Here is a 27,709-nt window from a genome sequence, read left to right on the forward strand (position 1 = left end):
TAAATTTCTTATTCTATTTAAATTAATTTATTTATTTAGTGACATGCAATCAAACTACCAACAATTTATTTTATACAGCTAGAAAAAAAAATAGTAACAACAATTTCAAGGAAATCAATGAGAAAAAAAAAGTTAGGAAAAATGGTCTAGCAATTTCAGATATTTCAATCTATATTACAAAGTGGTAATCATCAAAACAATCTGATACCAACCTAAAGGATGGTGGAACAGTAGAACAAAGGAGATACACAATAAATAGTAATGACCATAATCTAGTGTTTGATTAACCCAAAGATCCAATATTTTGGAGTAGGAACTCAACATTTGACAAAAATTGCTGGAAAAAATGGAAAGCCATTTGGTAAAAACTAGGCATAGACTTTCATCTCACACTATATATCAAGATAAAGTCAAAATGAATAGATGATTTAGACATAAAGGGTGAAATAAATTAGGGGATCATAGAAAAATATACCTGTTAGATCGATGGATAACGGAAAAATTTATACCCAAACAAGAAATAGGGAGGATTGTGGGAAATAAAATATAATTTTCATTACATCAAAGTGAAAAAATCTTTGCACAAATAAAATTAACGTAGTCAAAATTAGAAGGAAAACAGCAGACTGGAGGCAGGGGAGGGAAATGTCTACTATAACTTTCTTTGAAAAAGACCTCATTTCTCAAATAAAGAGCTGGGCCAAATTTATAAAAATAAGACCCATTTTCCAATTGATAAATGGTCAAAGAATATGAACCAGTTTTCAAAAGAAGAAATGAAAATAATAGCCACATGAAAAAATACTCTAAATCACTACTAATTAAGAAATGCAAATCAAAACTGTGAACTACTCTACTTTTTAATTATAGCTTTTTATTTTCAAAGTACATGAAAAGTTAGTTTTCAACATTCACCTTTGCAAAACCTTGTGTTCCAAATTTTTCTCCCTCCCTTCTCCCCATCCCCCCTCCCTTGGCAGCAAGTAATCCAATCTAGGTTAAATATGTTCAATTCTTCTAAATATATTTCCACAACTATCATGCTGAACAAGAAAAACCAGTTGAAAAAAAGTAAGAAAAAAACAAGCAAGCAAACAACAGCCCACAAAAAAAGGTGAAAATACTATGCTGTGACCCACATGTAGTTCTCTCTCTGGACGCAGATGGCTCTTTCCATCACAAGTCTATTGGGATTGATCTGAATCACTTCATTGTTGAAAAGAGCCAAGTCCATCACAGCTGATCATCACATAATCTTCCTGTTACTGTATACAAAGTTTTCTTGGTTCTACTCGCTTCACTTAGCATCAATTCATGTAAGCCAAAGAGAGGAATTTTAAGCATTTCTGATGAAAAAACAAGAACTGAATAGAAAATCTGACATTCAAATGGAGAAGCACAAAAAGGTAAACATGCAAGATTAACTATAAGAGACTCAAAAAAGGTTAAACTATTTGGGAAAATGATACATATATCTTTTAAGAATTTTATCATTATTAAAGCATGGATATGAGTGGTTTATATTGGAATAATTTCCCCAAAAATAAAGATATGAAAAAGAGAGAAGGCCTGGGGAAAGGGTAAAAGGAGAGGCAAAACAGGGGAAATTTTCTCACAGAAAAGAGGCATGTAAAGAAGAACGTTGACATTGGAAGGGGAAATGAGAGAATGGCTGGCAGTGTTTGAACCTCGAGGTTCAAACCAATTCTGATAAATCAGCTCAAATAAAAAAAGAATATATAAACACTCCCCACACCATTACACACACACACACACACACACACACACACACACACACACACACACAAAGTTGTGTGTAGAAATATAACTTATCTAATAGGCAAATGGGAGGAAAGGGAGAAAAGAAAAACGGTGGGAAATGATAAAGTAGATAAGATTAAGGGAAGTAGCTGTTAGAGGCAAAATAGATTTTTGACAATGAACAGGACAAAAGATAGAGGAAGAAAATGGGATGGAAGGAAATATACAGTTAGTAATCATAACTGTGAATATGAATGGGATGAGTGTATCTGTAAAATGGAATCAGACAGCAGAATAAATTAGAAGGCAAAATCCAACAATATGTTGTTTACAAGAAATACATAAAACAGAAAGATACACAGAGTTAAAATAAAGGATTGGAGCAGAATCTAATACGCTTCAGTTGAAGTAAGAAAGGCAGGTCTAGCAATCATGCATTCAAACAAAGCAAAAGCAAAATGATTAAAAGAGATAACCGAGGAAACTGTTATACTAAGAAGTACCATAGACGATGAAGTAATAACAATTTTTACAGAAAGTTTCTATGGTAAAGATCTCAGTTCTCAAACATATACTGAGTATAGAACTGAGTCATAATCATAAAAAAGTATTTGTCTAATTGATAAATGGTCAAAGGACATAAACAAGCACTTTTTAGAAGAAATCAAAGCTATCTATAACTATATAAAAATGTTCTAAATCACTTTTGATTAGAGAAATGCATATTATAACAACTCTGAGTTGCCAGGTCATACTAATCAAAAATGACAAGTGCTAGAGAGGATAAACTAATGAACTGCTGGTAGAGTTGGAACTGGTTCAACCATTCTGGAAAACAATTTGGAACTACATCCACAGGGCTTTATAACTGTACATATTCTTGGCCCATCAATACCACTACTAGATCTATATCCCAAAGAGATCAAAGAAAAAGGAAAAGGACCTAAATGTACAAAAATTTTTATAACAGCACTTTTTATGGTGGCAAAGAATAGGGAATTGAGGGGATGCTCAATAATTGTGGAATGACTAGCCAAGTTATGGCATATTATTGTGATATAGTACCACTGTACTGTAAGAAACAATGAGGGATTTTTTTTCCTTTTTGATCTCATTTTTCTTGTGCAGCAAGATAATTGTATAAATATGTATACCTATATTGGACTTAAACATATTTTCTACCACATCTAACATATATTGGATTATTTGCCATTTAGGGGAGGGGGTGGAGGAAAGGAGGAAGGAAATTGGAACACAAGGTTTTGCAAGGGTCAGTGGTGAAAAATTATCCTTGTCTATGTTTTGAAAATAAAAGGCTTCAATAAAAAAAAAAAGAAGTAATGAAGGAGGTGTTTTCAGAAGATCATGGTAAGAACTATATAACTGATGCAAAGTAAAATGAGAAGAATTGGGAGATTATTGTGTTTAGTAACTGCAATGCTGTAATAGTGATCAAGTACATCATCTAGTGGACAGAGCACTGGGCCTGTAGTTAGAAAGACTCATCTTCCCAAATTTGAACCTGGTTTCAGATACTTTTTACTTGTGGACACTGGACAAGTCATTTAAACCTGTTTGATTCAGTTGTTCATCACTCTCATATCTTTACCAAAAAAAGGGGGGTCACAAAAAATCATATAAGATTAAACAACTGATGAATAACAACAATGATGATCAATTGTGAAAAACTTAAATGCTCTGATCAATACAAGGATCCAAGACAATTCCAAAGGTCTCATGATAAAAGAATGCTATCCACCTCCAAGAAAGAACTGATGAACTCTCAGTACAAACTGAAGTATAATTTTCTTACTTATTTTTCTTTCTTCTTTAAAAAATATAGCTAATATAGAAATGTTTTGCATGAATTCATATATATAATTCATATCATAGTGCTTGTCTTCTCAGTGATTATGGGAAGGAGAGAATTTGGAACTCAAAATTTAAAAAGAAAAGAATGTTAAAAATAAATTTTAGAGTTTTTTTTAAAAAAGAGCCATAACAACTGTATTGAGAAGTCATGTGACATTTTTTATCCCAGAGTAATTAAAATTAGTAGTTGAGGACACCTCTGTACATAGTTTACCTCTATCTTAGCCAATCATTTGATAAAGTATCACATACTACTCCTATCAGATGAATAGATATTAAACAATAATCCAATAAGAAAGAATTAAAATTTGTAGAATAGCTAGACTCAATGACTAGTTAATAATTCTATGTCAGTAGTATAGATAAAGGTTTCCAGCAGGTATTGCAAGAATCTATATGTGACCATATACTCTTTAGAAATTTTATCAGAGACTTGGACAAATGGCATCCTCACAATACACACTGAATAAGATAATCAAGATCCAAAAAGATCTTGATGGGCAATGGAGATAAATGTAGTCTTATACATGATTTCAAAAAGAATGCATTTCACAAATAGATGATAAGAGTATGATTAGGCAGAAGCCTATCAAAAATACCTGGCGATTTCAGGGGGCCACAAACTCAATATGAGCCAACACTATTATATGACAGTCAAAATAATCCCAGTGATTTGGGGCCTTTCTGGAACTTCCAGAAATGAGTCCCTAACCAGACTGTATCTAGAATATTGTTCAAATCAGGATGCTTTGATTTAAGAACAACACTGATAAATCAGTGAGCATCCAGAGAGGATGGCAACAAGGGTTTGAGTCCATGACATAGGAAGATTCATTGAAGAAACTGGAGTTGTTTTGCTTGAACCACAGAAGATTCAGAGTAGGGATTGGAGGGAGGTTATGACAATTATCTTCATGTATTTGAAGGGGCATAAGGTGGAATAGAGAATCGTCCAAAAGTGCATCAGTTTGCTTTGATGGGTTCTTACAGAAAATCTTCAAGTTTCTACTTGAAGTAGATGACCACTTGGTTCGTTAAGTTGCCTCACAGATTCCTTTGGAGTATTAATCAGTCTAGATTAGGCCATTTCCAACTCTCAACGTCTGTTTTCCATTGAATAAGAAAAGGCTCAGTCTTCTGCTTTTAGTTTATAGCCTCAGTAAAAACATCAGTAACTTAACATAAAAGTTTTTTTTTTTTTTTTTTAAAGAGAAATCATTAGACTTAATGAATAGCAAGTAATACTTTCTAAACCAAAGGAAACAAAATTCCTAAAAAGTAAAGACTACCACAGAGGAGGCATTGTTGAGTATGATATAGGTGATATAAAATTACTCAGAAATCTCAATAAAGGTTAGAGGAAGCAGAAAGTAAATTTTCTTAAGAGACTAATGCTATAAAGGATTTAGCACTTCCTAATCTTGAAGGATATTATCAATACCTTTTAATCCCGCCCCCTGAGCACATTCTCTTTATTTCTTTATATTCATGCATCTAACTTACATTACACTTCATTTTATCACTATGGAAGTTCAACATATTTTAGGAGGTCTTCCCTTAGGAGAGAATAGGCTACCCTGAAGGAGAGGCGATAAGTTTTGGGATGTTTTTTGGTAATTCTGTATCCATAGAACATAACAAAGAACCTGAAACAAACCAAGAATTTATGAAATGCTTGTTGAACTGCTCTGAATTGAAGAGAATCAATTTGCTTGTGCATCAAAGCTCAAATAGCTCATGATCAGAGGGTGGACTTTGGTTGAACCATACTCAGCATAATCAGTTCAAAGGAAAAACTCAAACTCACTGACAATTCATCACCTATTTTATTTGAGGTTGGGGACAACCAATAATTGGTTTTCCTTTTTGATCTTATTCCCAGAAATTTCTGATTTATACCAAGTTTCCACAGATCTTAGCCACTAAGTCACCGTTGTGCTTAGCAATTTCATTCTGGTAGTTAGTATTTTTGGTGTCTGAAGCAGTAGGCAGGGAGGGAGGGAGGGAAGAGTACAGTAAAAGTGTTCCAGAGCAAACAATCCCTGTGGGAGGTGGATATAAGAAAGTGGGGGTTAGGATGGTAATCAGGGCTAAGAGTTCCATCGCATTCCAAAATGAAACATTATAGATTGAGACCCCTAGGAAAGGGGACAGAGAAAGTAAACATAAAGGCGAGGTACAATGCATGGGAAAGATGTGCTGGGACACAGGGTGGGGGCCAGGTTATGATAGAGATAAGAGAGCAAGTCACTTTCTAAGCATCAATTCTTTCATCTGCAAAATGTGGATAATTATAGCACTACCTACTTCATAGAGTTGCTGAAAGAAAAATATTTGTAAATTACCATAAAACACTGTTAGTTGTTATTATTCTAAAATTATAAGGCATTTACATGACTATGAAAATATATATATGACAAATATATAGCACATTTGTCACTTCACATTATATTATTTTGTCTGACAAATATCTGAGAAGTTCTTTTCTATATTCATTTCTATATAAAATCTAGATTATAATATTCACTGGTACAAAGCAAATTTTCTGCTTTGATTTATACTACTGAGATTTAATAGAACAAAACTGAAGTCTATTATCATAAATAGCTATAATTCAAGAGTTTTGTTCTGTTTTTTGTTTTGCTTTTTCCCCCCATATTGTTTGCTTTCTCAGAGGATTGGAGAAAAAAAGTTTGGAAGTCAAAATTTAAAAAATTAATGTTAAAAATATATAATTTGAAAAAGAAAAATGACAAAGGGAACATTTTAGAAAATCTGGGAAGACATATATGAACTGATACAAAGTGAACAGAACATTGTACACAATAACAGCAATATTGTAACAATAATCAACAACAATCAATAATCAACAAAAGTTTCATTTCACTACAATCTATTAAAATAGCTATTGATTGCTAAAGGCAGAAAAATGTGAAAAGGAGAGCAGATCCACTAAGATATTCTTGGGTTCACTTACCTTTTTATCAAAGGTCAGAAACTGTTTAAATTGATCAAAGTCTGATGGGGTGACAAACATGCGGGGAGGATTTTTTCTAAGTTCAGTATAAGGGTCCAAAGCCATTTCCTCTGGTGGATTCAGTTCAATTCCTTGACTCTCTAAAAATACCTAAATAATTCAAGACACAAAATAATCATTTATATTCCCGGAAATATTATAGAAGATAACTATCTTCTATAAACAAGTGAAACTATTGGCCATTGCAGAGAACATGAAATCAGATTTTAGCATTAGAAAACACTTGACCTTTACTGCCTTGTCAATCAACAATACTTCCCATCTAAACTGGGCAAATGTAACATTACATTTTAATGCAGCCATACGGATAGATAGATGATAGATAGATAGATAGATAGATAACAGATTATAATACAGAATTTCTTCATGATATTTTAATTTTTAAATATTGCTGAACAATATGACTAAAATATAGTCTAAGAGGCATTGATTGGTATAAGAAAACTTGGACCTAAAAACTGAATAAGATCTATGAAATTTAGTAAGATGCCAAAATCAATAAGCACTGATTAAGTGCCTACTATATACAAGGCACTTTGCAAAGTTCTGGGGATACAAAAAGAGGCAAAAATTCCTTCCTTCCCTCAAGAAGCTCACAGTGTAGTGGGGAAACAATATGCAAACAAATACAAAGAAGCAGGCTATGTACAGGATTCATTGTTCATTCATTTTAGTTGTGTTCAATTCTTTTCAACCCCATTTGGGATTTTCTTGGCAAAGATACTGCAATAGTTTGCCCTATCCTTCTCCAATTCACATGACAAATGAGAAAATTGAGGAAAAAACTAAATTTTTGGTGCGTTTGCTTCCAAGATTAGCCCAATTCTATTATATCATCATTGAATGCTGTATAATTAGATGCAATAATGGATGTAATATGTCTTTGTATGATTCTTCACTAACAATTTTTATTGTCCTTTTCACTTATATAAGCTATTTTGGAAATAATTTTTTAAGCTTGTTATATTTTCACCAAAAAAAAAAATTTGATCCATGTTTTTAAATTTGGCATTTTCTAAAGTTAGATCTAAACAACTGGAAGAATATTAAGTGCTCATGGGTAGGTCGAGCTATGAAAATAACAATTCTACCTAAACTAATCTACTTATTCAATGCCCTATCAATCAAACTGCCAAGAAATTACTTTATAGAGCTTTAAAAAATAACAAAATTCATCTGAAAGAACAAAATGCATTATAAAATGGCAGTCATCAAAACCATTTATTACTGGCTACAAAACAGAGTAATGAATCAGTTGAAGAGATTAGGTACATAAGACACAATGGTCAATGACTACAATAATCTAATATTTGATAAACCCACAAACTCAAGTTTCTGGGATAAGAACTCCATATTTGACAAAAATCGCTGGGAAAATTGAAAAATAATACTGCACAAACTAGGCATTAACCAACATCTGACACCAAGATAAGGTTGAATTGGGTGCATGATTAAGACATAAAGGATGATTATTTTAAGCAAGTTAGGAGAACAAGGGATAGTTTACCTCTCAGATCTGTGGAGAAAGGAGGAATTTATGGCCAAAGAACAACTACTCACAAAGTGGATAATTTTTATTAAATTAAAAGGCTTCCACAGCATAAGGAATATGGAAATATGTTAAGAATTGCACACATTTAATCTGTATCAGATTGCTGTCTCAGGGAAGAGGAAAGTAGAGGCGGGAGGGAGAAAAATTTAGAACACAGTTTTTCAAAAGGTGAATGTCAAAAACTATTTTTGCATGTATTTGAAAAAATAAACTACTGAATAAACAAATAAAATGTGGCATGTTTTTGATAGATATATTTATAATTTTGCTGAATGCATGAAGCTATGTTATTGTTTTTCTACAATTTGGTATCATTCCCTGTGCATCAGAATTAGTAGGGCTCCAGTATAAAATTGGCTAATGTCATATCTACATTTCTTCTATGTGTGCTATCTGCCAAACAATGTTCCATATTTATAGAGCACTTAATTGTGTTAAGCATTACTACCTAACAATGGTAATGAAAAAATAAATAAATAAAAGGAACTTGATTTTTAGGGCCAGGACTTTATTTTACAACTAGATATCTCTACTTAAATATGCCTTCTTCTGTACCCTATCTTTTGGAATCTTTAGTGCCTGGAAACTTCTAGCCATTCTAGTTGGCCTCTCCCTTCTGGGAATATTTAATGTAGAAAACCAGTAAGAGGCCCCTGAACAAGAATCTGAACCCTTCTATATAATCCCCAGCCGATGCCCATTTCCTTTTTGTTATAAGTGTTACAATCCACTTTATGACTGTAATGTAGGAGGCTATCCTGTGATATTTTTTTGGCAGAGAAGGGAATCCAGTTGCTGCTACTCCACAGGCTATTCAAACTATCCCCCATATTTATTAGGATAGCTGAGGGAAAAGCTAAAGCTGGAGCCACCAATTCAGAGCAGCAACTTTTTCACAATGACCACCAAAAGCCCCCTTTTTCCTCTTGCCATGACCAGTTTGGATATATCTTTATTTTTTTTTTCCTTTTCCTCAATAGTATTTGATTTTTTCAAATACGTGTAAAGATAGTTTTCAACATTCATTTTTGTAAGAGTTCCAAATTTTTCTGCTTTCCTTACCTTCCCCCTCCCCCAAACAGCAAGCAAACTAAATTAAACATGTGCAACTGGATGTATCTTTCTCTGGTTATTTCTACCTTCCCCTCTGAGCTTCCACCACTCTGTATGCGCTTAAGCTCAAAAGCTTTCCCTTGTGAATTAATATTAATTGGATGACATTAAAATGGACTCAATATATAATTTTTGTTTTTATCATTACTGGCTGGTTCAACTCTTGCAAATACCTTCAAATTGCCTAAGTAGGCTAAAAATTAACTCACAAAATTTTGTATTATTATTCCCATTTAACATATGGGGAAACTGAGGGTCAGAGAAATTAAAGGACTTGTTTATTATAAATTATTAGTAGCCTCAGGACTTAAACTAAGGTCTTCCGGCATCTAGCCTATACTCAAACTCAAAGCCATTGCTAAGATTCCATGATTAAGGTCTTCCGGCATCTAGCCTATACTCAAACTCAAAGCCATTGCTAAGATTCCATGATAAAATTGGACCTCGAGATATTTATTTCATTTCCAAGACTTGAGTTAATAACACTTGAGCTTTCTTTTTATTTCAGACTTCTCAATTCTACCCAATAATACAAAAGAGATACGGGTACCAATATTTGTCTATTTGAGGATAGCAAGAAGGAGCTGGTCTGAGTTGGCTGCTAAACTAGATGTCTTACAAGTGTCTGAACTGGCATGTCCCTCCCCAGTGTAGAAATGGATCCAATCTAATGTAGAATTGAGGATTTCTCCCATCTCCACCATCAAGGAAAAACCAACTTGGAAGGAAAACAGTACCTTCTCAGTACTGCTAGGGTCCCTAAACTGTATTACTCTAACAAAAAGTCAAGATAAACTTCTGAATTAGATACAGTCTTGAGTTTCATTTTGTTAATTCATTACAAATCAATGTAATGAAAGTTTTCACAACTGCTATTTTCCAATTCATCTTGACATCCTGTCTCCTTTAAAGGCTTCATTCAATTAATCAATTAAGAGGCATTTATTAAGTACTTAGTGTCAGGCATTTTTCTAAGCATAGGGATACAAAGAAAAGGGGAAAAAATGATTGCTGCCTTGGAGGAGTTCACAATCTATCTGACTTGATAATAAATGGTACAGTAAATGAGACGAGAAATGGGAAAGTGCACTAGAATGGGATCTGAACATGCTTTAAAACTGGAAATACAACTGAATTTCGGTTTTATTTGGGCAACTATGGAGGCTGTATTTGGACAACTGAGTAGTATGGCATAATAAAGAATATGGGATTTTTACAAAGAATGGGTAAAGAATTTTGTAACGAATCATGAGAGGAGCCAAGATGGCAGAGAAATCACCTGAAGTCTCCCAAATTTATCTCTAACAACCATAAATTAACACCTCTGAACAAATTCTAAAAAAGCAGGATCTGAAAAGATGAGATGAAACAGTTTTCCAGCCCAAAACCATTTGGAAAGTCACCAGAAAAGGCTTGTTTTATTCAGGTAAAAAAGGAATACAGTCTGAGGGCAGGCGGCCAGCAGGAGACACTGAGACTCAGTGCAGGTCAGTGACCAGGGACACCCGACCTTTACCCCTGGGCCCCAGCCCGACACCAGGGGAATGACCAGGGCTTCTCTTTTCCCTCTTCCTGCTCTCCCTGCAGTCCCACTGCAACACCAGGGCTATCCTGCCCCACCATTACACAGTGCCAGGCCAGGCTCTCTATGGTCCCAATGCAACACTGGGTCAACAGCCAGGGCCTGCAGTCTCCAGCATAAGAAGCTTGGGACAGTGTGCCCTCCCCCCCAGGAGCAGAACTCAACTTTAAAAGTAACAAAAATAGGCTGGAAAAAAATGAGCAAAAGACAAAAAAAGGAACCTGCCCAAAGGAAGTTATTATGGTGACAGAGGAATCAAAACACAAACTCAGAAGACAACAGTATTAAAATGCTTATATTCAAATCCTCAAAGAAAATAGAGATAACAATATCTAATAGGGTAGTTATGAGAACCAAATGAAATAATTTTTAAGTCAAAAAGTACTACCTAAATACTAGCCATTATTATTATTATTATGCAAAGGAGTTCCTTTGCAAAATTCCCAAACTCATTCCATACCTCTGTAAAAGGGTCACAGTTAACAATACGGAATGTCTTTCCATAAATTACAAGGTTGATTCCCCGATTCAGGTCTTTCCAGTGGTAATGGTCCCCACGCTCATTCTTAGGCAGTCGCTGGCGCTTGATGAATTTTCCCTGAGGAATACCAGAATTTTCCACAATAGGCTCCGTGATTGACATACTGTCATCCTCCAGATAATAATACATGATCACCTTTCGGATCCTATAATGCTCCTCGGTAGACATAGGAACATCCTCTTGGAAATAGGCATCAAATGTCAATACCTATGAATACAGAAATTCCTCCCAGAAGGAGGAGAAAATGATGACATTAGGTTATCATTAAATAAGATTGAGCTTTTCCATGTACTAGAACACACTTGCACATATGCATATACACTACGATACTTCAGTGATCAAGGACTTTGTTAATTCTCCACCAATGCACTTCACAGTTATTCTACCTAACAGATAGTCTACAGATAGTCTTTAAGAATTGCCCTTGGATTGACTGAGACAACAGGAAAAGATAATGCTAGGGGAGGATATGGGAAAACTGGGATACTGATGCATTGTTGGTGGAGCTGTGAACTGATCCAGCCATTCTGTAGAGCGATTTGGAACTATGCTCAAAAAGTTATCAAACTGTGCATACCCTTTGATCCAGCAGTGTTATTACTGGGCTTATATCCCAAAGAGATCATAAAGAAGGGAAAGGGACCTGTATGTCCAAGAATGTTTGTGGCAGCCCTGTTTGTAGTGGCTAGAAACTGGAAACTGAATGGATGCCCATCAGTTGGAAAATGGCTGATGGCATATGAATGTTATGGAATATTATTGTTCTGTAAGAAATAACCAGCAGGATAATTTCAGAAAGGCCTGAACTGATGCTAAGTGAAGTGAGCAGAATCAAGAAAACTTATTCCCAGGAACAGGATCATATGATGATCAACGGTAATGGACTTGTACGGTTTCAACGGTAATGAATCACAAGGTGATTCAAGGGAATTCCAACAGACTTATGATGGAAAGTGACATCCACACCCAGAAAGAATTATGGAGACTAAGTGTGGATAAAAGCATAATATTTTTCACCTTTTTGTTGTTATTTGATTTTTTCCCCCAGTTTCTCATATATTTTTTTTCCTTTTGATCTGATTTATCTTGCGTAGCATGATGAATATGCAAATATGTCTAGAAGAATTGCTCATGTTTAACCTATATTAGATTGTTTGCTATCTTGGGAAGGAGTAGGGCAAGAAACAAAAATTTGGAACACAAAGTTTTGCAAAGATGAATACTGAAAACTATCTTTGCATGTATTTAGAAAAAAATAAAATACCATTAAAATTTGAAAAAACAAAAACACAAAAAGAATTGCTGTGATGACATAACTAAAATGGCATCATGTTTTGCGTGATTGAACATGTATAGTCTATATCATGTTGCTTACTGTCTTGAGAAGGGAGGAGATGAAAAAGAGAAAAAAATTCAAATCAAAAATTTTTAAATGAATGTTTAAAATCATCTTTATGTATAACTGGAGGAAAATAAAAATATTTTTAAAATAAAGAAAAAAAGAATTGCTGTGACAAAAAGTTCAACCCTGCAACTAATTCAGTGATAAGCCTCAATGAACATACCTCTAGATTCTGGAATAAAAAACAAAGACTCCAACACTAAGTTCCCATCTGATATCTATCCTTTTTGGTAGGATCTGTAAGAACTTTAGGCATAGCCTTCACAGGCCATGACCAGGCAATAAGGAGTCCTTGGGGTAGGACTTTAGTACAGGAAGAGTTAAAATAGAGTAAAGAAGACAAAAAAAGGAAAGTGACAAATGTTGGAGGTGCTTCTAGAAAATAGGGATATTAATAACTGTTGGTGTTATGAACTGGATCAGGAATTCTAGAAAGCAATTTGAAACTATATCCTAAAACTTGGTAAACTATTTATACCTTTTGATGTAGCAATATCATCACTAATCCTATCCTTCTAAAGGGACTAAAGAAAAAGGATTCATTTGCAGGGATATATTTATCACATCTCATTTTTTGTGGCCAAAGAATGGGAAATTAAGTAAATGTTCATCTACCAGGGAATGGCTGAACTAATTATGGAATAAGACAATCAAATATTATTGTACTACAAGAATAATGAAAAGAATTGGTTCTAAGAAACATTTAAAGAGTTGTATAAACTGATGCAGAGTGAATTAGAAAGTGAATAGAAATAGAAAAGAAATTTATACAGTGACAGCATTGTAAAAAAAAAAAAAAAAAACAAATAATTTTGCAGACCAGGAATTCTGATCAATGCAACAACAATCTCAGAAGCCCAGTAAAGAAGCATGCTAAGCACTTCCTGACAAGTGAAGGACTCATACTGAACAACAAAATATATATTTTGGGACATGTCCAATGTAAGAATTTGATTTGTTTTACTATGTATATTTCTTTCTTCCTTTCTCTTTTTTTTCTGCTGAGGCAATTGGGGTTAAGTGACTTACTTAGGGTCACACAGTTAGGAAGTATTAAGTGTCTGAGACCACATTTGAACTCAGATCCTCCTGACTTCAGGACTGGTGCTCTATCCACTGTGCCACCTAGCTACCTAGGTAGCTACCCCTACCCCTATAGTAGGGGCCTACTATGTATATTTCTTTCAGAAGTTTCATTTTTTTTTCCCTTTTCCCAATGAAGTACAGAATGAGGGGTGATAAGATGGAGAAAAAATAAATGCTTGTTAATTTTTTAATTAAAAAAATAAAGTTAAGTTGCTTTTATAAAAAAGAGTTACACAGAGCATACTAAATAACCATCACTCTTATTTTCTAAATGTTTAAGCCCTGTGATATTTATTCTGTTTATAAGATCTCAATGCTTTCAACTTTGCTTTCCCACAGCATTTTTGGAAATGAGAACAAGTGTGCAACTGTGCTGTAATTTTTAATGTCCAAAATATAATTTGAGGATTCTGGGACAAATTCATTACCTTTGAAACTAACAAATGTCTATAGATGTTAATTGGTGATATAGCTATTTCCATAAAATTTTAATCCATCATATAAACTTTAAAAAAAATTTCTTTAACTTCTGAATGCAAAAAAAAAAATGTGCTAGGAATCAAACATGATATACATATATCAAATAGGAAGAAAATAACATCTTGGTGAATGGGAAGATTGAAAACATTCTGAGACATCACTGAAAATGACGAAGTTTGAAGCCAGCAAACAAACTAGTGAGAAAATTAAATAATCAAATAAAGAGAAATATTAGGATAATGTAGAAATAAAACCTATTATAAGGAAGCTGCATCTGATACAAAGAGCTATGGAGAGCTAGTAAGATATTTTTTAAAAGGGAAACAATGTCATCATGGTACATGGCAGGGATAATAGGTGCTATAGTACTATTTCATATTATCTGGAAAATATCTGACACTCTCAATCACTTACCTCCTTTCTCATTCACTGGCTTCTGAGAAATTATGTTCTCATTGCTTTCCATCTACCTCATTTTCTTCCCACCTTTTAAAGATGGATGTTCCTTAAGATTCTAGGTGGCTTTCATCTCACTTTACTGTACCTTGGTGATCACATCTATATGCATTACTTTTAGTTCTTCCCACAGAGCTACAGTCCCAAAATGCCAACTAAGTTTTGGATAGTCTCAACCTGATTTCTCACTGGCATTTCAAACTCAACATAGCCTCACTGAATCTTCTTCTCCCACCTTCTTATTTCTATTAACAGTCTATCTAGGTAATACTCCCTCATTCTCCCAGTGACCTAGACTGAAAACGTCCTCATTATCTTTGATTCATCCTTGTCCTTGCCTTTCTACTCCTACTAACTATAGCATCCTGACTCTGGTAATTATCCCCTTGACTGGATTATCCTAACATTATCTTCTTCATGTATTTTCCTGCTTCCAGTCTCATCCCTTTCTCAGCTATTCTTCACACTCCAATCAGGCTACTTTAGCTTATAGAGAGATCTGGTTATATCATTTTAAAATTTTTTATATTTTCTTTTCCTCTCTTTTTCCTTTTCCTTTTTTTCCTAAACATGTGTCAGTAGTTGCTTAACTGTGGCCTCCCAAATAAAGCAGACTACTTATTCTAACATTCACATCCTACCTCCAAACTAATTTTATTCTAAACTTAGTAACCATCACCACCACTAAATCGAAAAAATACCATTTAAAAAAAAAAAAAAGACCAAACACAAAGTCTCTAATTAGACTTCATTCTTAAATGTGCATATTAATTTTAATATGCTATTTAACAATATAAGCAAGTCCCCATCAGTAATCTTTTTATTCTGTATAATTTTGGGAACATTTGTTGTTATCATCTTTATCACTATTGGTCTGGACTTGTGATTTCCCTGTTACACGTTTTACTAGCGAAGAAACGCCCCTCCTCCCCAATCCCTATCTCATAAAAATCTACAAATGCTTTTCAACCTAGTCTTAGAGAGCAGCTTGCTCAGGGTTGGTTGCACAGTCAGCCTGACAGAGACAGAAGCAGGTCCAAGATGGTGCTGGGTCCACTCTAGCATGTCTCCTGTCACCATTATTATCCCACAACTTATGAGTATATCACTTCCTTTTTTGTGTTTATATGATACACAATCTCCATTTTGCTCATGTTACCCTTTAGAATACTCTCCCCTTTTCCTCATCCTTAAACTCAAAGCTCAACCCAGGAAAGATTTCATAGATGAAATAGATCTTTCCTCCTACCAGGCTAGAAATGATCTCCCCTCTCAAACTTCTCATTAAACTTTATCTGTAATTGTCCTTTACTACTACTACTACTACTACTACTACTACTACTACTACTACTACTACTACTACTACTTCTACTACTACTACTACTACTACTACTACTACTTTCTTCTTCCTTCTTCTTTTTTTCTTCTTCCTTCTTCTTTTTCTTCTTCCTTCTTCTTCTTTTTCTTCTTCCTCTTCCTCTTCTTCTTCTCCTTCTTCTCCTTCTCCTCCTTCTCCTTCTTCTTCTTCTAAAATCCACTTTATAGGGATAAGATGGAAGCATGGATAGACAGCAATTGTTTAGTATAGGATGTGGGATGAAGCCATTTCTCAAAAGAAAAGTGCACAAATGTCCTTTACTTCTTTGAGAAGGAAAAATAAACAAAAAACAAAAACCAGCATTATAGTAGTTTATGGACACATATCATCATTATTAGGCTTCTGGGTGACAGAGCAAAGAGATCAACAAGCCTGGAAGTATGAATCATGTCTCAGACACTTACTAGTTGTGTGACTCTGGGAAAGTCCCTTCATCCTGTTTGCCTCAGTTTTCCCAAATGTAAAATGAACTGGAGAAGGAAATGGGCAAATTACAGCAATATCTTCATCAAGAAAAGCCAAAATAGGATTATGAAACATCAGACATGACTGAAATGACTGAACAACAAAATATTATCATCCTTGTAAAAGGTCTTTGTGTCTCATTTAATCTTTCTATCTGAAGCAAGTGCCACATTGTCTGACACATTATAGGTATTTAATAAATGTTTGCTAAATTGAAATTGAGACAGGAAGAGTAAAAGGTAAGGCAACGAATGACATGATGAGATTAAACTACATTTGTAGATGGCTATTTCTGGAAAATATTTCCCATCTGCCTACCCAGTCCTTCTCAAGACCTTTTGCTGGTTCATCAGTCATATCATTATGGGTACACCCTAAGGCCTTTCACTGAGACCTTGTCTCTTCTTTCTCTACAGTCACTCTCATGATAACTCCAATGAGTTCTATGGGTTCAAGATAGATATATTCTAGGTCTATCTCTCATACCCTAATCTCTTGAGATCCAGTCCCACACCACTGCCTGACTTTTGAATACTTTGGAATAGACATTCTATAGACATCTCAAACTCTACATGTACAAAATAAACTCATTTTCTTCCTCCCCTCTTTAACCAGCCTAACTCTTAATTCTGAAAGGTTTCTTTTTTTGGTTTAAAAATCCACTTTATAGGGATAAGATAGAAGCATGGATAAATAGCAGTTGTTTTGTATTATCCTTAATTCTGTAATATCTTTATCCTTAATTCTGAAGGAGGTACCACTATCTTTCCAATCAATCAATCAATAAACATTTACTAGGTGCCCACCATGTACCAGGAACTGTGCCAGTCTCACATGCTCCCATGTCATCCTCAAGTCCCCATTCTCCTTCGTCCTGCATATCCAATCAGTTGCCATATCTGGCTATTTCTACCCCATCTATCTAATTCTCCTTAATGGGCCACCATTCTAATTCACACCTTTTTCACCTTTCACCTGGATAACAGCAAAAGCCTCCTAACTGGCATCCCTTCCAAAAGTCTAGCCTTATTCAATCCATCCTTCACACAGATTTCAAAATTATTTTCCTGAAGCACAAATCTGACTTTGTCATTTCTTTACTCAATACATGGTCCCCCTATTCCTTTCAGGATCTAATATAAAGTCTTCTTCTTGGCACTTGAAGTCTGTCAAAGGGTAGCTCCAAATTATTTCCCAGCATTATTCTATATTATTTTCCCTTCTTATTGGCATTCTATGGTGAAGTCCAATTGGTTCTCTTGATATCCCTCAATGAATCCTTCCATCTTCTGCCTTTATAAGTTTCCTCTGACAGTCCTCCATGACTAGAATGTCTTCTCACATCACCCCAACCTATTAAAATACCTTATTTTCTTTAAGACTCAGCTCAAATATCACCTTCTATTTGAAACTTTCCTGATACTTCAAGATTTTACAACTGAGTTTGTCTCCTTGAATTACAGTTAACCCTCCACATTGTGACTTAGTTTGGATGTATCATGGATCAGCACAAAAAATTAAATGAGAACTTGGGGGGAGTTTTGTGCAAGCTTTTCAATGATATGCAAAAATCTGCAGATAACACAGAACCTGTGACCAAATTCTTAACCCAAATTTTACAATAAGGTACTGTAAACACCCCATATAAGAAAAAGAAAGCATTCAGATTTATTTTTTAATACTAAAGGAGGACCAAAAAAATTTTATGTGTATTTTTTGGATCACAGGGGCACCACAACAATTGTATTTGATACATAGTCATATATATACATTCTGTCTTCTCCAATAAAAGGAAACTTTTTGACAATAAGGAATATTTCACATTTGTCTTTGTATCCCCATAGTTCCTATACTGGCACATAATAGGTGCTTTAAAAATGCCTGTTGGTTGATTAAGAATGTATTGATTAAGAGTATGTCAAGATCTGCTGACTTCTTAAATATAAAAGAAATAAAAGAGAAGAATGATAGATAACATTAGAATTTTAAACCTATGTAATGTTGGAATGACCAGTTAAAGAAGTGTATGAAGAGAAAATAAAAAGCTATTTTGGCTAAGTAAGTTTGGAAAAAATGAGATTCTCTCATAGCTATAGAGTTTAGAAACAAGAAAACTTAATATCAGGAATGAAATACAAAGGCAGACATGGGAGACGCCAGCATAGAATGATTAAGGTCACCCAGAATTATCAAGTAGTCAGAAACAGGGTAACATGACACAAGAGAGATGATATAATAAAAAGGCTCTGAAGAAGAGATCAAATTAACAACTGAACGGTACAAAGAATAATGGTACAAATGATATAAAGGAAAGAATGATACCTTAAAAGAAGGATCAATTAGTTTCACTAGAATTCACAAAAAGTACAGTGAGTATTGTGACAAGGAAAATTCTCTGGGAAGAAAGAGGTTACTAGAAACTTTTCCTGTGAAAGTTTCTATGGAATAAAGGTATTTATTGTAAACCTAACAAACAAATTAATTATGCCTATGAGATCAGAGCTTGGCACCAGAAATAGGTATGACTTATCTTTCTAGAAGTTTACAATATCTCTACCAAAAACAACAACAACAACTACTACTACTACTACTACTACTACTATACACACACATACACACACACACACACACATAAAACAAAGTAAGGTCTTAGTCTTTTCAAAGTCAAGAAGAAAACAATTTAGGCATTTTATCGTGAACCTTTTGTTTTTTCTTGACAGAAAGAAAAAAAGGGTATAAAAGCAGAAAAAGTAAGAAAGATTAATAAGAAAGTGTAAGAACACAATAAATTGATGAGAGGAATAATCTAATTCAATTTGTCATATACTTATCAACTGTCTATGAAATCTAAAATAGAATCTGACAATGTGGTAGTTAGGATACAAAGAAAAGCAGTGATGGGATGCAAGAGAACTTGAAACAAGGAAATCAAAATTTTATTAGGTACTGTGTACTATTTAATGTCAATTCTCTCCACAGGTTGAAATATCTATATATATGACCCACAACTGATGTTTTAAAGCCAAAAAGAGTTGAAGGTAATATTTAGTTAAGTAGCAAGTGAAATAGATACTAACAGTTCATCCCATTAATCTGTTAGTTCAAGCTTTTGGAATGAATGACCAGATTTCAAACTTTTTATATATATATACGTGTGTATATGTATGTATATATATATATATATACACACGTATATATATGTATATATATATACACACACACACACACGTGTGTGTACATTATATATGTGTGTGTACATTATATATATGCATATGTGTGTGTATATATATATGTATACATAATGCACATACTGTATGTGTGTGTGTGAAGCAACAGTCATCAAAACTATTTAGTATTACTTAAAAAAAAACAGAAAAGTAAATCAGTGAACAGAGAAGATAAGTAAAACTGAAAACAATCAACATGGTAGCCTGATGTTCAATAAAGCTAAGGAACACAAAATCCTGGTGAGAGAATTCTTTGTTTGACAAAAAATGCTGGAGAAATTATTTCTAGTTAGGAAGAAAACAAATTTAAGTTAGCATCTTATTCCCTAAAAGATCCAAATATAAAAAGAACCTAAACTTTAAAAGTTATAGCATAAAAAAATCAGAGATCCATTATAAAAGTGAAAATTAATAACAAAATACAAAATAGGAAAACACCACAAGCAAAACATCTTTTGCTTATAAAACATTTTAAGTGTTACACAAAGAAAGCAATGCAACTAAAATAAGAACAGAAATTACTGAGTGGAGAAAAAAAATCTTTGCATCAAAGATTTTCTGATAAAAGTCTTAACGTGATTTGGGAATAGGCATTAACAAGCTATTTTCCAATAACTAAAGGAAATACAATTTTCAAAAAAAGAGCAAAAAAATCAATAACATAAAAATAATTCCAATCATTCATAAATTCAAATTAAAAAAACTAAAAAATTTTGCCTTATATCCATCAAATTAGGTAAAAAAATTATGGTAAAATATTTTAGTAAAAGGTAGAAATAAAAGCAGATACTTAAAAGCAGAGTTGGAGTGGCTTAGGAAGACAGACACATTGATACATGATTTCTGAAAAACAATCTGTAATTACTTCAGAAAAGTCATCAAACTTTATATTTTTTGACCCAGAGATCGCACTATTAGGCATATCACCAAGGATGCCAAAGACAGAAATAAAGTTTATATGTATTTGAAGGTATAAAATAACATTTAGGTAAAGAGAACTACAGATCTAATTAATGCCAAATAAATTCCATGAAGGGGTATCTATCTTCCCCAGTCTTGATTTCAAATAGAATGATAAATAAGTATAGTAATTTTTCTTTACCTTACTCCAGAAGAAACTACTGCTACATAAGAAAATTTTAAGTACCCTGCCATGTATCATAGAGCTATCTAAAAAAACAGCAACGAGTTAGAGATCATGAAAAAGGAAAAAGGACTCATGTATAAAAATATTTATAGCAGCTCTTTTTGTGGTGGAAAAAAATTGGAAATCGAGGGGATGCTCCTCAGCTGGGGAATGGGTGAACAAGTTGTGGAATCTGTAATACTATTGTGATATGAGAAATGATGAGCCAAGAGATTTCATAAAAACCTGAAATTGCTGAGTGAAGTGAGCAGATGGGACACTGCATACAGTTAACAGCAACTTTATGCTATGATAAACTGTGACTGACCTAGCTCTTTTCAGCAATACAATGATCCAAGACAACTCCAAAAGACACATGATAGAAAATACTATCCACATTCAGAGAAAGAATATGAATGTAGATTGAAGCATACTGTTTTCACTTTTTGTTCTTTATTGTTTCTTCCTTGTGTTCTGTTTCTTCTTTCACAATATGACTAATGTGGAAATATGCTTTATATTATTGTATAAATCTTTCAAAAATGAATATTGAAAATTGTCTTTACATATAATTGGAAAAAATAAATTATTTAAAAAAATTTTTTTAAAGCAACACTAATGAGTCAGCTCCAAACTTCTTACTATTGAGTAGTTCAGTCAGTGTGGATTATTAATCAGATTAATATTGTTTGAACCTAACTTTGTCACTAGAGATTGACTCCAGAATGTCACCCTGACCTCATTAATTCTCTAGAAATGTCAGAGGTAGCTACAAAGAATTTTGGCTTCCCCCAAGTCCTACATCTACCAAAAAAGCACTCTTGTTTTGAGTCCCCACATCCAGGTCTTGTTTTGGGTACACCCAAGCTTGTATTCTGGCTTTGTCCAAATTTTATTAAATGTTTGTATTTATTAATACCCATCTCAATCTACTTTGAGAATACTTGTAGTTCATGTGGGAGTGTGCCCTTGTCATAATCCTATATAATATACTTTCCAAAACCTGAGGAAAGGAATAAACACCTCCTTCTGGCTCACTCTCCAATAAATTTTGTTCTAAAACTATTACCAATTTTGAGGTTTGTTTTTTTGTGAGCACTACTAGGAAGTTCTAGAATTGTCACATGGGTGTGACAAGCCCATTCCTTCCAGAACTCATTTTTTTCACTATCACTGACCCCTCCAAGGGACTTTGTCCCCCATCTTTTGTTCCCTAGATCCTAAGGCCATGCTTAGAGAACATTATCTACTTTATTCCTCCACATTTTAGGAACATAAAAAAGAAAAGCTTTAACAATGTAAATTGTAGCAACTTTCTCAACATAACAAATAATGTGAATAGGATAGAGACTATTTTACTTAACAATGTCCCAATAAAACCAACAACTTAAATGAATGAATATTTATACTATACCAAATTAACAGACTAAGAAATAAAGAGAAACCTGAACTTTCCATGAATGAACTCTGAAAGAAAATTCAGACAAATTCACAAGTGAATTCCATCATTCAAAGACCAATTAATTCCAATATAAATCATTTGTAAGAGTCAATAAACATTTATTAAATGCCTATTATGTGCCAAGATTCTACCAAATTCCTTTTATGACACAGATATGGGTTCTCCTACATAAACCAGATAGAATCAAAACAGAAAACAAAAATCAGAAATCAATATCCTTAATACAGATGCAAAAATTTTAAATAAACTATTAGCAAAGTGACCAAAACAAAATGTAATAAGTATAATATACTATGACTAAACTGGATTCATACTTGTGATGGGAGGTCTGGATCAGCTTGTGAGCTGGGCAGGAATTGCTAAAGTGAGCATATCCTGTTCCTCTATCTATCTATCTATCTATATCATATAATCAGGTCAGTTTTCTCAGATTGTCCTGTTTGCATAGAATGATATAAAGTCTGATTAATAGATTACTATTAATCTATCCATCCTGTCTTCAACCTTTGAGACAGCCTTGACAGAAACTCAGTTTTCCCAGATTGTCTTTAAGACATCTCAATACTACATAATCTTGTCACTCTCCTGATTCTACATTTTCCCCCCTCTCCTCTTTGAGATCTTAAAAGTCATGTCCCTTCAAAAACAAATGGCTTATCCAGTGTGACTCTGTCTTGTCTAGTCGTATTTGTCTGGGTCCATGTGGTATTCATATAATAAAATACCAGATCTCTTGTTATCTGTGATGGCTGTCTGTGTCACAGTTGCTCCATGTCATGAACCCAATCTGTTATACTATTTTTATAATATTCTTTTACAATTATGCTCTCCCAAATCTATTTCATATTTCTATTTTATATTACTACTTGCGGTACTTTTATTACCACTTCACCTGGAATGCAGGATTGATTTAAAATTGCCAAAATTATAAACTTAATAAGCTACATTAAAAACAAAATGGGCAAAAATTATCATTAAAATTAATGTTGTGGTCCAATTATTTTTCAGTTGTGTTTGACTCTTTGTAACTCCATATGGGCTTCTTAGCGATGATAATGAGGGTTTTGCCATTTCCTTCTCCAGTTCATCTTACAGATAAGGAAATTGAGGCAAACAAGGTTAAGTGACTTGCTCAGGGTTACATAATTAGTAAGGTTTGGAGGTCTGGATTTGAACTCAGGGAGATGGCTTAAAGCTTAGCATTCAAAACTATACCACCTACCTGCCTCTGGATATCAAATAAATACAGATATCATTAGAATTTTTATATGATATCAACAAAACCCAGAAGGAAGACACAGAAAAAGCAATTCCATTTTAAATTACCATAGAATATATAAAATGATACATATTCCCTGAAATGCATAAGAATTATATAAATAAAACTACAAAAAACTGTTTACAGAGGGAGAAAAAGCACAAATATTAATTAAAATTAAAACATATAATTAAAATGTAAATGACATTAATTGTTCATGGGTAGGAGGATCAATAAAAATGACAATAGTATAAATTCATTTTACTAACTGAAACTGATTCCTTCAATGCCATATCAACAAACTATTAAAGAATTACTAGAAAAAATATAAAAATAACAAAATTTGTATGTAGAAGGAAAAAAAAAGTCAGGAATGTCAAGAGAAATATTGAAAAGAAAGGGGAAGGAGAGAGGATAGCAATGGTCCATCTCAAACTATTATTCCACAAAGCATTAATTATTTAAACAAATTAGTACCAGTTAAAAAAAGAGAGAAATCAATCTACAGATTAGGTGTATGATATACAGAAACAAATATATCTATAGTGGTGCCAAAGTACTGAAAGCTAGATGGTGAAGTGGATAGGATGCTAGGTCTGAAGTCAGGTAGATTCATCATTATAAGTTCAAATCCTGGGCAAGTCACTTTAACCCTGTTTGTCTCAGTTTCCTTATCTATAAGATGAGATGGAGAAGGAAATGACAAATCACTCTAGTGTCTTTGCCAAGAAAATCCATATGGGTTCACAGAGTTGGACACAACTGAAAAATGACAACAAAATATTCCATAGTACTGATGTGAAAATAAAGGCACCAGAAGAGATAATACAAAATATATTTATGAAATAGAATTGGCAGAGCATAGTAGTTAGTGACATAGAGCAACCATGACATAGACATACATCACAGATAACAGAATTTTGCCACTTACTACGTGAAATATCTCATGGGCTCAAACAAATATGAGTATGTAAGACAGAGTCATACTGAATGAGCAACTTACTGTTGGGGAGAAGGAAGGGGAAATAAAGTCAGGATCTAGGGAGTGACAAGATTGTATATTGAGAAGTAGATACTATCTTAAAGACAGTCTAGGAAAACTGGGAGTTCCCATCAAGACACTCTCAGAGGCTGAAGAAAAGATGGATGGATTAAAGATGGACTCAGAGTTCACATCATTCTATGCAAACAGGACAGTCTGGGAGAAGTGACCTGCTTATATGATTAATAATAGGAACATCATGGATTTGTTTTAGTAATTCCTGAGAATAACCTAGTTCAGGGTTCACATTAGTACTAAAGGTACTCATTAGTTGACAAAAATTATTGGGAAAATTGGGTGGTAGTATGGAAGAAATGAGATTTAGACTAATACCTATCACTTTATATTGTAATGCTGGAAAAACTGAGGTAAAATAGAGATTAGAGAGTTTTTAATATTTTAATTCAGAGGGAGATTGTTCTGGGGGCATGTTGCTCCTAGAGCTGATGTCTCAAAGCATCCAGCAGCCAATGTGAGGTTCCCATGAAATATATATACCCGTGGCTCTTAAGCTTATCAGGGTAGACGGAGGCAGGGGTCTGGTCCGAGCATTGAGAGCAGGAATGGACCATCAATCCAGTTCTGACAGAGTGGGGGGTAGGACCATAAATTCTGATAAATTGGGATTAAGAAGAACAATGACAGAATAGGGGTAGGTACTGGATATTCTGATAAATTGAGAAGGTCTGGAGGCATGATGTCCAAGATAGAAGGTCTTTCTCCTTATCTGGATGAACTTAGGAGGGAGGGGTAGTGTTGCAACCAGGGGGAATTGAGGCAGAACAATTCAAGGAACTGAGGTAGAACAGTTCAGGGAAACTGAGTCAGAACAGTTCAGGAAAACTGAGGCAGGACAATTAGGAAACTGAGGCAGGACAATTAGCGGAGACTGTGGCACAAAATAAAGAAAAACTCCAAATAATTGCATTGCCTAGATATAACTCTTCCATTTTTCCATCAGTTATTTTGCCTGATTTTGACTCCAAAAATAGCATGCTTCCTCCAGATAAGCTCATCCCTTGAAATCAAACTGACTAATATTTTGATATTCAGCACCTCAGAACACTTAGCTAGTCTATTTCATTGATTAGAGGGCTGAAAGACAGAATAGTGAACTCCTTCCAAAGTTTTCTTGTATAGAGGGTTCAAAATATTCTGGCTGACTCCATTTTTTATCAGTTTTTTTGTCTGTTTTAATTCTCCAACATCATTTTCCTCTCCCTCTTCTGCTTCTTTTTTGTAGAAAAAGGATGTCTTCCCCTTTTAGATTGTAAACTCCTTGAGGGCAGAAAATATCCCCAGCATTTGGCATAATAGTTAGCACATACTAAGTGTTTAATAAATATTTATTGACTATTGGCTACATAAAAAGTCACATTGTTAACAACTTAGAGAAATTTGGGAAAAATTACCTTTTAGATCAATGGATAGGAGAAAAATTCATAATCAAATAAAGAATAGAGAAAATCACATATGATTAAATAATCTGCATTAAATAAAATTTAAAACTTTTTGCACGAAGCTAATAAAGCTAAGATTAAAAGAGAAACAGTTAACTGGAAAAAAAAATCTTTGTAGCAAGTTTCTTTGATAAAGCTCTCATTTGAGACCAATTAGGTCTTGAGTAGCTAGACAGGAACTGATCTAGAGAACCTGAATCTCTGTCAACAATTTGTAAGCATAGTTACTCTCTAAGCTGTAAGCAGGGAAGAGCACTGATAGCATTATAAATGGACTTTTTAATTTTTTAAATTTTGCATAGGCCTTTTGTTCAAGTGAACATTTATTACAGCCCCATCCAGGTGAAGATCTCTGGTAGAGCTGAATTCTTTGCATTGACAAAATCATTCTAACTTCACCGTTACAGTATCCAAACAGAAAGCCAAGTTATATCAAACCCCCCGAGATTAAATTTTCCTTATAAAAGACCTTCTCTACTGTAACTTCCTTGCTAACCCCTTTTAGGACTAGCTCACCATGTATACTCCTGCCTCATAGCTTTTTTTTTTCCTTATTATAGCTAACTCTTTTTAGGATGCTAAAACCCTTTTAGGGTTATCCTGCATAATTCCTCTTCCCCTACTAACTCCTTTTTGAAATTAGTCTGTTTGCTAAATGTCACAATGCCAAATATCTAATAGGATTCTAATTCCTTTTCAGGGTCCAGTAATCCCCCACTAGCCAGGCCTTAATAGAATCTCTGCTAGGGAACTTGTCTTCCCCCTTGTTATTTACTAAAACTCCTTTTCCTTGCTAAAAATCCTCTGTTAGCAGCATAAAAAAATTTTGTCATTGATAGAGAAAGTCTACAAATTGTTTTGAGATGATCTGTGACATGGTTGTAACCCCAATATACTTTGGAGGTATCACTTATACCCCATCATTTGGAGCTAATCCCATCATTTTGGTAGCTCTGTACAGGAAAAGTCTGACTGAATCTCAAAACTCAACAGGACTGCTTTGGAAGAATAAGTGCTATTCCCCACTTGAAAAAAAGGCCTAAGAAAATGAATGGATAACTAGAGAAATAAAGCAATGCTATGATTCTACCTCATACCCATTATAGTGATAAAAATGACAAAAATGCCTTTTGAAAATGATAAATGCTGGAGAAGCTGTGGGAAAACAGATCCCCTACAGGTGAACCAATGATTGGGTATAATCATTCTGAAAAGCAATTTGGAATAATATACAAATTTCCAAACAGCACATAACCTCTGACTTAGAGATAGATATCAATAAGCTTGTGTGGGACCGGTGCTAGACCCCTTTCCCAAATTAATTAATCAGAGACATCTTCAAGTACAAAGAGAAAACATTTATTTAATCTCTGCAGGGAAAGGGCCAGACACACGTGGGAGCCATCCCA

The 27,709-nt window shown here is 34.0% G+C and overlaps 1 protein-coding gene across 1 annotated transcript in view; it reads right to left on the reverse strand.

Moving 5' to 3' along the window:
• The window catches only part of EFHC1 (EF-hand domain containing 1), a 92,197-nt gene that overhangs the window by 46,785 nt on the left and 17,703 nt on the right, over nt 1-27,709 (reverse strand). Inside the window, exons 3-4 of the mRNA XM_003769149.3 lie at nt 11,378-11,665; nt 6,611-6,760 (exon numbers count right to left, since the gene is read on the reverse strand). Coding sequence (XP_003769197.2) covers nt 6,611-6,760; nt 11,378-11,665 — 438 coding nt within the window. The remainder of the gene's footprint in view (nt 1-6,610; nt 6,761-11,377; nt 11,666-27,709) is intronic.

The sequence above is a fragment of the Sarcophilus harrisii genome, chromosome 4 (assembly GCF_902635505.1).
Source record: "Sarcophilus harrisii chromosome 4, mSarHar1.11, whole genome shotgun sequence".
NCBI classification, from domain to species: Eukaryota; Metazoa; Chordata; class Mammalia; order Dasyuromorphia; family Dasyuridae; genus Sarcophilus; species Sarcophilus harrisii.